Below are 13,982 nucleotides of genomic sequence, written 5' to 3' on the forward strand. Positions count from 1 at the left end.
GTACTTACAGGCTGTGAGCAAGAAGCTGTTGCAAATTCAAATGAAAACTAACAAAAAAAAGCAACAATCATAATGATCAGTTAAAAATATGATATATGAGTGACGATGATGCAATGAGCTAAGTGTTAATGGTGAGTATGAATGAATGATAATACAGTGTATCGCTTTTAAGGTGAAAGTGAACTCGGTTTTCTTTTACTGTAAACTTTAAATAGTTTACTCACAAATACAATCCTCTGGCAAGTGTTCTGAACCACATGTTGCTGTGCTATGAAGAAATCCAGCTTGGAACATTGCACCTGGACAGCTCCAATCCTGCAGTGTATTTTAGGTAAGGTGATATCTCAGTGAACTGACTGCACATGGATCAGTTTTCGCTTTGTAATGTTTGACAGAATTGTGCCTCACAATACGTGTTTTTATATATAAATATATGGAAATATTATAATATATAGAAATAAACGGTTCTAATTTTGAAATTCCATATTTATGTATTTTTTAGGTTAGAAATGTGTTTGCTTTTCCTGAGTACTGTGAATGTTCAGTTTCAAGTCCTTTGGGGCTTATTTAACTTTCTGATTATCAATAAATTACTACCTCTTCCCATCTAATGTTGGCATTTAAAAACACATTTTGTGTTTTTTTTCATATTTTGACATTATTCCATCCAAAACAAGAGTTCAGTTGTCCTTAGGGATTTTCCACAGCAGTTTGTCAGGACCAACAGGAGAATGTATCAGATTCATCACCTATTCCTGCAATATTCACAAGTCTTTTGTAATCCTAGGAACTTCAGAATGTTTGAACATTGTTGTTAGAGTTGAAACTGTCAGAAATAATTTGTGATCGAACTGATTGTGGCAATGTGCCCTTCAATGTGAATCCTGGGTTTTAGTAAAGTAGTTCAAATCAATGTGTAAAGGCATATTGTTCCAAATTTTTCAAAGAACAAAAAATTATAGGTTCAAAGGTTTTTAAAATCAGGTGTAAATGTTTATGTTTCCACACAAGCAAGTATAGAGCATCACTGGCAATTTAAAATGAACATTAGTCTTAATTGATGAGAAAAATCAAAGGGTTGAAATTCAACCATTAAGTCTCTACTACAATTATTTAATCAGTTTAACATTCCAGATGTTGTTCAATGGTGGTCATCTATTCTGAATTGGTCTTAAATAAGTTTCAATGTTAGCTCAAGAATAGTTTAAATATGAAGTGCATTTTCTTTTCGATGTGCCAAACAGATTTGAGCATTAAGAAATATATCTTCACTCCTCCTGAAGAGTAGCAAAGAGAAGATGGTGTAGAAGAGCAATGTGTTGATGGTCATGTATGTTGAACTGCATAATGATGAGGGGCCCATGGGTTCCTAAACCAAGTCATATTATCACAAGGCAAGGTGAGCATTGGTGAAGTGTCAAAATTTGGTGGGTGGGTTTGTCTTGGGCTTTTCTTGATAGGCCTAGCAATTGGATCAAGAGGCAACTGGTAGTGCACGACTCACAGATTATCCATCTGTCTCTTAATGAGAATGGTGTGTGGCACAAGACACAAAGTCAAATAAAATTACCAAAGGGAGAACAGAAGAGAAACATGGGATCATTGAAATTATGCCTTTCTCCTGCTCCTTGTCCCTCCATATCTAAAAGCTGTTGATTACAGAACACATTAAAATATTAGGCGACTGAATTATTTTCGGCTGCAAGGTGTGTTTGGTTTGAAGACCAAGGTTCATTCCAACGCTTCCTTCTTCATTTTACTAACGCAAACACATATTTTCTGTTTTATTGCATGCACTGGTGGCAGCCCCTGTCAGCCTTGTCACGTACCTTCCTTCTGTCCCACATCAGGGACTGGCAGCAACTCCTCCTCCACCTGCGGCATTTCTCTGGAATAGCTGAATGGGAATATTCTTGTGCTGGTGATGACCTCTTTGGCAGTAGTATAAGAAACTGTCGGGGTAGTGTAAGGATAGCCTTTATTTGTGCTCATCTCTACCGCGGGCCCAGTGGAACCAGTTTCTGAAATGTCTGGATATCCAGAAGCGATGGCGTAAACGTCATCAGGATCTGGTACTAACATTTCAGGATAAAGTCCTGATCCACTTTCAGTAATATCTGGGATATGTGTTGCTGTGATTACAAAGTCATCGCCAGACATTTCTTCCTCAAAGGGAACGCTTCCTGACTCGATGAATTCTGATGGCTCTCTGTGTAAGTCTCCAGCTACTGACCCTTCAAAGGCATGCTTGTCACCATCTCCTAAAGGAAAAATAGTTAACTTCAGCAGCAACCTTGAGTAAAGCTGGGTTTGAGGAGTTACAGGGCATTTAATGAGGATATTTAAAATGGAGTTCAACCAGAGGCAACTGTATTGAGGCCGGAAGTCTCAGGAACTTCACCCCGATGGTTTGTTAAAGTGTGAAAGGCCAAGAGAGTTCATGCTGGCCACTGTTCACTCCAACAATACAAATTAAGCAGATAGTGATTATAACTGAATTAGCCTAGTACTCTACATACAAAGGTGACGATTTGGGTGGCAACATTGCCTGCCAGGGGAAGCGCTGTGTAAAGCTTCACTGCCGATATGCAGTAGTGATTTTCAATTGATGCAACAGGCTGGGATTCAAATGCAATAGCTCTTGTGTTCCTAGTAGCGGTCTAGCATAAGTGCTAGCAACTCATGCGATGTTACTCCAATCTGTGAGTCCTGTAAAAGGCTGGCAGGCCGGATTCCAGGATTACAGAATATAGGCTCTGGTAATGAGTAGGTTAATCTTATCCAATCCAATGGTCTTTATGGTTTTGGATTGACTGCACGTAGTCCAGAAGCAAGAGATGAGGCTTCTCTGCAGTCCAAACAGCAATGTAATATTCCATTACAGAATAATCTTTGTACAACATTGATGCCAAAGGAGACCAGCAACATTAAGGTTTCTCAAAATCTCCAACTTTTCTGTCTGTTTTTCCAGTTGTCATTTTCAATAAACGTTTAACATATTCACACAGCCTCTAATGGTTTACCAATTGTCCACATTTTGATTTAGATACTTGTTTTTACTCCAAGTTTGAATATTATGAATATTACATTGGTCATTATATTAAAGATTTCAGTACCAAACTATACCTCATATTTTTATAGTAATCTCAAAGAAAAATAACTGCATGATGACCTACTACTGTGACAATAAATCCCTTCAGCTATCAATCTAAACCTGCAGGACACAAATCTAATGATATTTGGCATTAGAAAAATCCCCTTTTTATCCTTACCACATTCCACTCCCATCTGTATGATTTTGCTCAAACGTTTTAAAAATATATTTTAAAAATAGAAAACATACTCAGTAATATGTTTTTGATAGGAAAAATGTTAATGAAGGATCTAATTATTCATAAGATCTACACATCACTTTCAAAATATATTACATCTTCTGTCATTTCTCTAACTTCTATTACGCAGGAAGCTGTTTGATATAGACAAACAGAATAAATGTTTCCCTTGAAATTCACATGTATTATCAGGATGTTTGCACTGTGGACTGGTTAGTTATGAGAAGCCCAGCCAACCCAAGACAGCAATCTAAAATGAGCGTAAAAGCATTTCTGAATTATACTGTACAGGATATGTGGGTGTACTTGTGAATTTTTCACAAGTTCAGCTCAATGGAAAGAAATGAGAAAATGAGATGTTGAAAAATAAATGAACACAGACAACCTCAGTACTGTACCACAAAAATCTTCAACATTGACCATCTACCAGAGAATGCCTTCAGGCAGACTGCAAGTATTTTTCCACCATCTGTCTTCCAGTTTCTTAATGGACCAATATGATGCAACAGTCTTGATGTTAAGCAATATGTGTGTTTGATATAGACTGAGCTAGAAACTTAATAAAATTATAAAACAATATCTCCTACAATAAACTGCAAAACATCAGAAAAATATCATTAAATATAATGCAAAACACTTTCTATGCATTTAACATGCTCTATATTATCTCCACGTGATCATAAAACAAATATCAATACATTTGTTATAGCTTTACCTGATTTAGCAAAATAGAAAACATTTAGAGAAAATCTGGAAATTGGGCTGTTAGTTGCATGCTGCAGGCATTAAATTGAACACAGTTAAATTTAAGTACTTAAAATCTTTAGGCTTAATATTTAAATCAATTGTTTTGTAACCACCTAATTGTGACATTAGCAGAAAGATAAATTCCGTCATTCGCCTCCACATGCATTTGAGTGGAAAACAAAGGTATCATTGATATTAGGAAGACAGGGTTGTCAAAAGTAGCCACATTTCTGCAAAATAGATCACCAAAATAGTGTGTTAATGCTTTATATGTGTTAGATAATAAAAATCTTTCAGGTTTCAGACATGGAAAAGTTGCCCCAGTAATGATTGGGTATGTGCTCAGGTGATCAATCTCAAGTGATTTCGAATTACTATATTTTAATAGAAATAAAATGTAATTCCAGGGAACAATAAAAACAAATAGGACACATAAGAGAAACAACGAACTTTAAATTAATTGATAATAAATGTAAGCTGTTCAATCTTTACTCACCAGAAACATAGCCGGAATACTCTTCACAACTAACATGAAGTGAATGCAGAACAATGAGGAAATAAATAATTAGACACAGTTCACGTATCCTCCCAGGTATGGTAAAAATCTGCAAGTTTGGGTTAAAAACGATATAAGAATTAGATAATTGGTTTGACACACTAAATTATAATATTGTGCTTCCATCTCTGGGACATGGTTGCATTTTGTAATTTGCCCAACTTCCACAAGCCTGGTCAGTGAATCATCCAGCCTTTCTTTCAATCTAGCATGACTACATTCAATTATAATATTGAAATCAACTGATCAATAATATATCTTAGTTAATGACAACGAATCAAACAGCTTCTTTGAAGGGTGTCTGGATAATATGGATGAAATAATAACCATTGGCAATCAACAAGGCGCTGAACAAACAGTTGGTTCAAAAACATCCATAATTTACGTGTTCAGCACATATATCTTTTGTGTGTAATTGAATGGATTGGCATAATTGATCACAATTACAGGTGTTTTGTATTGTTTTAAGATAAAGGAAGAGCTAGGTTTGAGATTGATTCTTGCACAAATTTTCTTTTAAAGAGCAAAGTGCTCTTCCATCCTCAAGTCATTTGTGAACTAATCATTTTCTCTATTGACGAGAGATATTTTAATTATACATTTCTTGATGCCAGATTGAGAATTATTACAGTTGTAAATTATTTATCATCATAAAAACCTTTTTTTAAACCTATGAATAATATGAAATCCTACATTACTGAGTTTCTTAAGGGATGCAACAGAAAGAAAATTGTGAAATTCTTCCTGACTATGAATGCAATCAAGTGAAGCTGAGGACAGCAATCTAACATTATTCAATCTATTGCATTTGACAGGTAGCATTCCTTTGCTCAGCAGTGGATCAAAGTGTAGTGTTTTCTTACAAACATCCCTAAACTTTCCATCTGTTTTATGACTTGGAATCACAAGCTCCTTTTTTTAAAATAGTCACCAAGGAACAACATTACTGTAATGGTGGAGCATATCTTCCATATTATACTGGAGTTACTGAACTCAAATGTACTCTAATGGGAAGAAACCAAGTGAATGCCCAGCACTCACAAAAGGGTGAGAAAAGTACTACCACCAGCTGTTCTTCCATATCTCCTAGCTGCCAGTTACAGTGGCAGTCTGATGGGAGGAACTTGTCTGCCCTCCCATTTAGCTATAGATAGTGCAGAACATAGGGAGACGCAGGAGTTTCTATTAGGTGTAAAACAAAACATTTAAAATGTGTGAATCTGAACAGCTTGCTGGAGACAGGCCGGAAAATAACCATCCTGATACAGCAGCAGTGATATCTTAAAATTAATGTGTTAACATTAATAATATTGTTTTTATTCTCTTACAGCTAACTAACTCCGTGCCTGGAATCCACCTTGACTGGGCTGCAGCGAGGCAAGCAGCTGTTGCTTAAACTCCGCACCTACAATTGGTGGAACCATTTCTCAATGGGAAGGCATGGGTGCCCGAGTTGCAGACATGAAGATAGTGGCAATGCTCATTTCATGCTGAGCTGTGTTGCTCACTGGGAAGCTCGCAGGGAGTTCCTTGTACCTACCACCCACCTAGTGAGGGCTCAAACCCACGCTTGTCAGATGTCGAATGACCAACGGGGTCTCCTTGGAACTGAATTCGCTCCAAGGTGACATTCTTGGCAATGGGATGTTAGATTCGAGCCAGCCCTCTGTGGCTGGCTTGGTAGTCCAGTTCCTGAGTCAGGCGGGTTCACAGTACAGCCAGCCTGGCTCATCAGCAGGACCTGGAAGGGCAGACCAGTCAAGGTAGGGAGTCATCCTCAGCTCCTATTAACCCTGCAAGCCAAAGCCCTAATGTGTAGGGTGGTCCTAGCTAGACAAGCAGCAGGAAAGCTTGCCAGACAGCAGTATCAATGGCAAACTATGCAGTTTAGCTGGTTAGATTCCAATGCACGCTCTGGTGTCCCCAGGTCTTGGCTCTTGTCAACCTGCGCCCAATACTTTCTGAATTAGGTTAGCAGGATGCGTCCCTCCAGGGAGAGATTGCGCATTCCATTCCAACAATCTATCTCTGGAATTTCCTTGTGTAGGTGGGATATATGGAAATCTCAGTTTGGTTTGGATACTCTTAAGCATGATGATAGGTTTCTGCATGTGCCAGATACCCGGCTGACCAAACAAAAATCATCCAAAGGAAATTTTGGGTGTTTACACTTGTTTACATACCATCTTAAAAGTTGAAAATAGGAAATTCTCTCAATTGTATATAATTTTGCTAATTCGGCTGAAATTTTCATTTTTGACACATTTCACTGAGTTTTAATTTTTTTTAAATATTTCTAGATGCCCTTTTTGTATAAAACAAAATTAGACTGTCAAAGAGGGAATTTTTTTTGTGTTCACAAGGAAGACCTTTTAAAGTCAGTGATGACAATATGGGACAGTTTACCACTCTATTAATTCTGGATAGAGCTTGCATTTTATAGGTATTATCATGTTGAAACATCTTTAGTACTTAACAAATCATTACGATTTTTACAGGTTAACATGATAGGAATTTGTTCCAGAATGATCCAACAACAGGAATGAGATGAATAGCCAATTAATTTGATTGCCAGGACACCAAATGATATTCCCTTCTCTTTTGACAGTATGCTATCACATAGTGACCTGGGATCTTTAGTGTCTACTTGAACAGATAGAACAGTGTTTAGTTTGAAGTCTCATCCAAAATAAGCCACCTCCAACACACAGGTCCAATACTTCTATATTGTAGTGTTCTTCTGGGGGATTTCTCACAGAATTGAAAGAACATGGCAGTGAATAAGATATTCTGGGAGGAAATAGTTTTGTATAAATTGACATTAAATCCTATAGGGAAAACAAACCTCCTTTTTTTGGTTTGGGGATTTTTATTCCCACTCAGCAAAATAGATGTGACAATATTACAATCTGGATGTACATTCTACATATCTTTTCATTGGCATGCAGGGTCCATTCACCTGAATAAAAAAAATAACTTTCTTTCAGTATATGTAATCGATTACAAGACTTTTTAAAAAACATTTCTGCTGTTTGGCAACAATATAAGTATTTGTGTTAATCATAAGTAAAATTGCTATTCAGATGCTTACCCAGCAATATCAATCATAGCATTTGATATAGGCTTTTCATGCCATCCGAACTCTTCACAGGATTTACTGTGAAATATGTGGCCATGTATTTTAGGCAAACATGGCAACCAATTTGCACACAGCAATGTCCCACATACAGCCACAAAGTGATTGTCGAATATTTTTTCTCTGAATACTTGTCAGCACAATGGGAGAAATTCCCTTCTGTTTTGAATTGTGCCATGGCTAAATGTCCACAGGAACAGGCAGATGCAAACTTGGTTTAACATCTTATCCGACAGACAGCACCTCCAACAACTTGCAGGGTAGTGTCTCAGAGCGCTTAACAGTGGCGGAGCCTGACTCTGAGCCGGGGAGAGGTGGCCGTAAGCACGGATGAAGGAGAACGTTTTCAGGCAGGACTTGAAAGAGGGGAGAGGGGGCAAGGCGGAGGGATTGAGGGTGAGTGTTCCAGTGTTTCGTGGTGTAATGGCTGAAAGCATGACTTCCAATGGTGGGGCCGTGGGTGCGAGGGACGAGCAGGAGACCAGTGCCAGTCAAGTGATTGGTGCCAGTTGAGGGGAGTGAGGAGGTTGAAGAGGTAGGGAGGTGCCAGGGAGTGAATGGATTTGAACATGAAAACAATGCAGCACACCCGGAATGTCAGTCTAGAAAAAGTCATTGTCTTCAAATACTATAGTTATTCATTCAACTATTTTCATATCTATACTTTTTATTGTAACTGTACAATGCATGTACTTCTCTTTCTATGTTGCTACTAAATTACTATGCATTTTACATGATTCCAAATGATTCAATTGAAAGCACCATGCAGATGTGCCATGGCGTCATTTGTATAGCTCCTTTCACTTTGTGAAGTCCTAAAGCGCTGGACAGTCAGTGTTTTGGACCTGACCTCGGGGTCGAGAATAGGGAGGATCGGGGGGGGGGGGGGGGGGGGGTAAGGAGGGTGACTGAAGGCATGGCCGAAGAGGAGGGTCTTGAGATGGTTCTTGAAGGAGGCAAGGTAGGAGTCGATGCGGAGGGACTGCGGGATGGAGTTCCAGAGTTGGGCAAGTGGCAGAAGGCCCACTCGCCAATGGTGGGGCAGGCAAGGTGGGGGACGTGACGCAGGCTGGAGCTCACTGAGCAGAGGATGCCAATGGTTTGGGGTTAGGAGGTCGCAGGGGTAGGTGGGAGCAAGGCCATGGAGGTCTTTGAAGGTGAAAACCAGGATCTGGAAGTGTATTTTCTGTGTGATGGGAAGCCAGTGGAGTCGGGCGGGGATGGGGGTTCCAGATTGGCTTAGTAAGGTGGAGTGTGCAACCAAGGATAATGATGCTGTCAGCGCCTAAGGTGAGGAGGCGCTGACAGGAGCCAATCAGGAGAGCCTCGGTCTTGTTGACGTTCAACTGAAGAAAGTTGGCTCTCGGGACAACAGTGGTCCTGGAGTCGAGGATGGAGGCGGAGAGGTAAGTTGGGTGTCATCCGCATACATGTGGAAATTGATCCCATGTCTGCGGATAATGTCACCAAGAGGGAGCATAGAGATATTGAAAAGGAGGGGACCAAGGACAGAGCCCTGAGGAACTCCACATGAGACAGTGTGGTGGCTATAGGAGAAGTACATTTTTAAATTCTCAAAACCGACCAAATACATGCTAGAAGGGCAAACAACTACTTAAATCACAGCCATAGGGAGTGATATTGTATGAGTTCAAGATTGCAAACCCACTGCAATACATTGTGTTGATGTCAAACCAAAATGAAAAATGATCACTTCCACTGACAGTTCTTAATGCTCCTTCTTACAGCTTTTAAAACTAGAGAAACCTCAATCAATATTCCTTCATGAAAACAAATGCTGTATAACTTAACTAGATGAATGAAAGATTTTAGGTATTTGTAAATGTTTGCAGGTGACTTGGGTGGAAAGCTGCAAATGGAATTCTTTATCATTCAGTTTAAGCAATAATGGCAAAACTTGTACCACTGGAAACATTTCACATGCAGGATTAACATTTCACACTTAACAAAAATTGACCTTCATCGATGAGGACCAAAGAAGCTGTTTCAGCATTGCTTTGACTGTTTAGGTTAAAGTTTGCTCACTCCACCTTGTGAAACAAACAAAGCCTCTATTAGTTCCAATATAGACAGGTCTTTCTTCTATGGACTCCACACCCAATTTAAAATTGTGGTTAAATGTCACAAAGCACATTCTTTGTTAGGGTAACGGTCTAACTTTCCCTATATTAACATAAATTTCCATGCATGTATTCAAATAACACTGTCCATCAAGATATCCTGAATATATGACAATAGAAACTGGAAAAACTTATTTACAAACTCAATACCTAAATACAAAATCTCTAATTTGACTCAGATATTACCAATAAACCTCCTTAGGATTTTTTAAAGTTAAATAGCTTATATAAAGATCTTATATATATTATAGCTTTTTTGAAAGTTATAAATAATATAAACCTAGACTCATTATAGAAAAATATTCATAAACTTTTAGTACAAAAAAAAAGAAACATGTTTGTCGCTGAATGAAGACCAAATTGTTCGCTTTGCTTCTTAACATCTCTCCTGTACTAAAACACTTTGGTTTTCAATAAACCAACAATCTGACAAACATCCTTAAGATTTTAACAATACAGACAGGAAGATTTGTGAAACGAGAATATTCAAGCTCTTCTCTTCCAATTTCATTCATTTTTATTAAAATTTCATAATGGTGAAAGTACTCTATATATATATATACAATAGATATATATATACACATAGATATATATATATATACACACACACACATACATAGTATATATTTTTAAAAATCACTCCCCCCAAGAAATTGACTGCTAGAAATAGTATTATAAAAACCTACAAATTCATACTATGCTCAATATCAGTCACAAAGAACATTTTGATCGTCCTAAATAGTTAAAAGCCTTTTATTTTCACATCATTACGAGCTTCAAAGTAAACAAAAGATTTTAAAACTTTTATCTTCTCATTTGATATTCAACAAAATATTTATGGTTTTAAAATATCAATGCTAATATTAACCAAAACTGCTGAGACGTAAACATATTCTTCTAAATAGAGCTATATAAGTTGACTTTACTGGAAAGATTTTAGCCATGGAATACATAAATATACATGTACACATATTGTTCAATTAATTTGGAGCTATGCTTGGATACTGTTAAGTATGGTGATGGGTATCAGTGTATCAAGACATCTGGCTTCCCAAAAACAAATGCATTCATATTTTTTGTGATATATTCTATATATTTTAATAAGATACATTAACATTCATAATATGCCACAATACATTACCAAACTCCCACTTGTAATTTTATAAAGAATATAATATGGGTCTCTTCACCAAAGTGATTGGGTGAGCTCAGACAATCTGGAATCTTTTCTTCCATATGTAGTTTTCTGCATTTGGAAATTGTAGGTTCTATCACTAAAAATTGTGCTCATCTCAATTCATTTACTTTAATTCATTGTACTGTCAAATAATGGAAAAAAAGCTTAACTCTATTCCACATCGCTATGTTGCGGGCCAGCCTTGGCTGTTATGTACAACAATTGATCTAGGACCTATGATGATATTGTTTATTGCATTTAATGCCAAGTACATATAATACAAGCTGTGGTGTTCTTCATAAGCTAAACATACTCTTGTCCATAAACACAAACAGGCACTTTAAAGGAAACAAGTATTTTAATTGTCAGGAAGGTGGTCTTAATCCAACATTTTAACTAAGAAATCTCAAGACTTGGCACTGTTAAATATCAGTAAATGTCATTCTTACCTTTGCTTTTGAAGCTGCCATTATTTCAAATGTGCAGGATACGTTTGTCGACACAAAAAACACTGACTTCCACGTTAAAAGTTTAAAAGTTCTCTTTCATAATTAATCAAAATCTTCTTTCTGTCAAACCTCCATTCAAGACCAACCATCAGCCAGGTTTCTGGTGTGCCAGTGATTCAATGCAAGTTTTATCTGCCTTTTACTATGTCATTCCACACAGACTCATTTCAGAGGGCCATCGATCAAGACGTGTGAAATACTTCAGCTCTTAAATGCAAACATTCAGCTTGCGTCATTTTTAACTTCCAATGTTTAAAGTCATGATTTATAGGTTCACTACCACATAAGCGTTTAAAAATTCCAAACCATTCCTTCGATTCAAAAGGATAAAACTTTCAAACTTGGTTTAAGAAAATTCTAGCTGCTTCTTCTAGTTATATTTAGATAATCTTGAATTCACAAACATTAATTATTTTGTTTGGTCAATTAGTATTTTGTGTCCTTCACAACCAATTATATTCATTTTAATTTGGATTCAAGTATCTTTATGTATGTTTGGACATTAATTCGAATAATTAGAAACTAAATAATTTATAAACTCATTTTATAATTTATATTAATGGATATAGTACATAGGTAGTTTGGGATATATGTGCATGCAAACACCAGGAAGGTGGAAGGTGAACTAGATGGACCTTGTCTTTTTTCATTTGGCATTTCTTTTGTTCTTACAAACCAAAAATGTAAAATGTGAGAAGTATGTTCTGAAGGTTTTTTTTGTTTCTTTAATTAATCTATTTTGTGGTCAGGCAAGTGTCTGACACATGCATAAACCTAGCGCCAAGCTTAGGAGCATTCAAACCAAGTATGAGTTCTACGCATGCCACCTACAGATGGAAATCCCCGGGTTTGGAGTGGAATATTCCCCAGAAGACTCACCCTGCTTACCCAGTTCTGGAGAGTATTTGGTTCAGGTTGGCAAGAGCCAAGGCTTGGGGACCCCAGTGTGGTTGGGGTCTGCTGCAGTTTAACCAGCTAAAACTGTATAGCTTGCCATTGAAAACAATGTCCTGCTTGGCCAGCTGGGATACCTGTTAGGGCTTTGGCTTGCAGGGTTAACAGGAAGAGTTGAAAAAATCCCTGCCCCAAATCCCTCTCCAGGTCCTGCCAATGTCCAGCAATGGCTGGTCTGCCTTCAACAAAAACAAAATTACATTTATACAGCACCTTTCATGTCAGAAAGATGTCCCAAGGAGCTGACATTCAGCGGTGCCCTGGAATACTGCAGACCCCACTGACTCAAGAACCAGATTACTAAGATTGCCACAGAGGACTGATCCAATTCCAATGCCAAACACATTATCTTGGAGCTAGTTCAGCGCAGTTTGACCTCTCACTAGGTGAGAGGCAAATACCAGGAATTCCCTGAGAGCATAAAGGTGAACAGGAAAACTCAGCATGAAATGCATTGGAGTGTTCCATTATTTTCCTGCCCACAGCTCAGATACGCATCCCTACCTATTAAGCAAGTTGCACCAGTTAGAAGTACAGCAACTCCACACACCAATCAAGGTGGATTCCAAGCCCTAGATATAAACTTGTAAACCCATAATAATAATAATAATCCTTGCAGTTGATATAGCGCTTTTCACGTCTTCTAGACGTCTCAAAGTGCTTCACAGAATACACTGTAAAGTGAATTGACTGTACATTTGTGGGCGAACGCAGCAGCCAATTGCGCACAGCAGTGTCCCACAAACAGTCGTAGATTGAAAATGACCAATTTATTATTGTTTTTTGGAGGGATTATTATTAGGCTCTGTGTGGAGTAAGGATACTTGCCCACAGTTTCGCCCTCTGCCTGGAATTGAACTCAGGTCTCTCACTTGCAAAGCGAGTGCTCTAACCACTGAGCTACAGGACTCCACAATATATGAAATATAGTGAAGATTCTTAAATCAAAATAGATAGTTGGTTCAAACCGAGGCAGTCAAATATTGGAAGGTAAAAACAAAGGCGAGTGCAGCAAAAAGTAGGGATAGAAAAATACTGTAATTATCCCTCTAACATAATAGTGTGTTTAATGCAAGAGCAGCTTATCTTAATAATAATCCTTGCATTTGATATGACACTTTTCACATCTGCTCGACTTCTCAAAGCACTTCACAGAATAGACTGTAAAGTGAATTGACTGTATATTTGTGAGCAAAATGCAGCAACCAATTGCGCACAGCAGTGTCCCACAAACAGTCATGGATTGAAATGACCAATTTATTATGTTTGCTTTTTGAGATTACAGTACATATGTAGTTAAAAGGTCAATCTCTGAATGGAATGCAATACATCTACAAGCTACTGCAATGCAGATAATGAACATTCATGTTCATCTCAAATGAAGACACAATTTCCTTTTTTCGGGTCACAAACTTAACATTTATGTTTTC

General features: G+C 37.7%; 1 protein-coding gene across 1 annotated transcript in view; it reads right to left on the minus strand.

Moving 5' to 3' along the window:
• The window catches only part of LOC103185078 (collagen alpha-1(IX) chain-like), a 33,521-nt gene extending 21,962 nt beyond the window's left edge, over positions 1 to 11,559 (minus strand). The window contains exons 1-3 of the mRNA XM_042346994.1: positions 11,539 to 11,559; positions 4,576 to 4,684; positions 1,830 to 2,261 (exon numbers count right to left, since the gene is read on the minus strand). Coding sequence (XP_042202928.1) covers positions 1,830 to 2,261; positions 4,576 to 4,684; positions 11,539 to 11,559 — 562 coding nt within the window. The remainder of the gene's footprint in view (positions 1 to 1,829; positions 2,262 to 4,575; positions 4,685 to 11,538) is intronic.
• Between the last annotated feature and the right edge of the window lie 2,423 nt (positions 11,560 to 13,982).

Source organism: Callorhinchus milii, unplaced genomic scaffold, assembly GCF_018977255.1.
Source record: "Callorhinchus milii isolate IMCB2004 unplaced genomic scaffold, IMCB_Cmil_1.0 Scaffold2, whole genome shotgun sequence".
NCBI lineage: Eukaryota > Metazoa > Chordata > Chondrichthyes > Chimaeriformes > Callorhinchidae > Callorhinchus > Callorhinchus milii.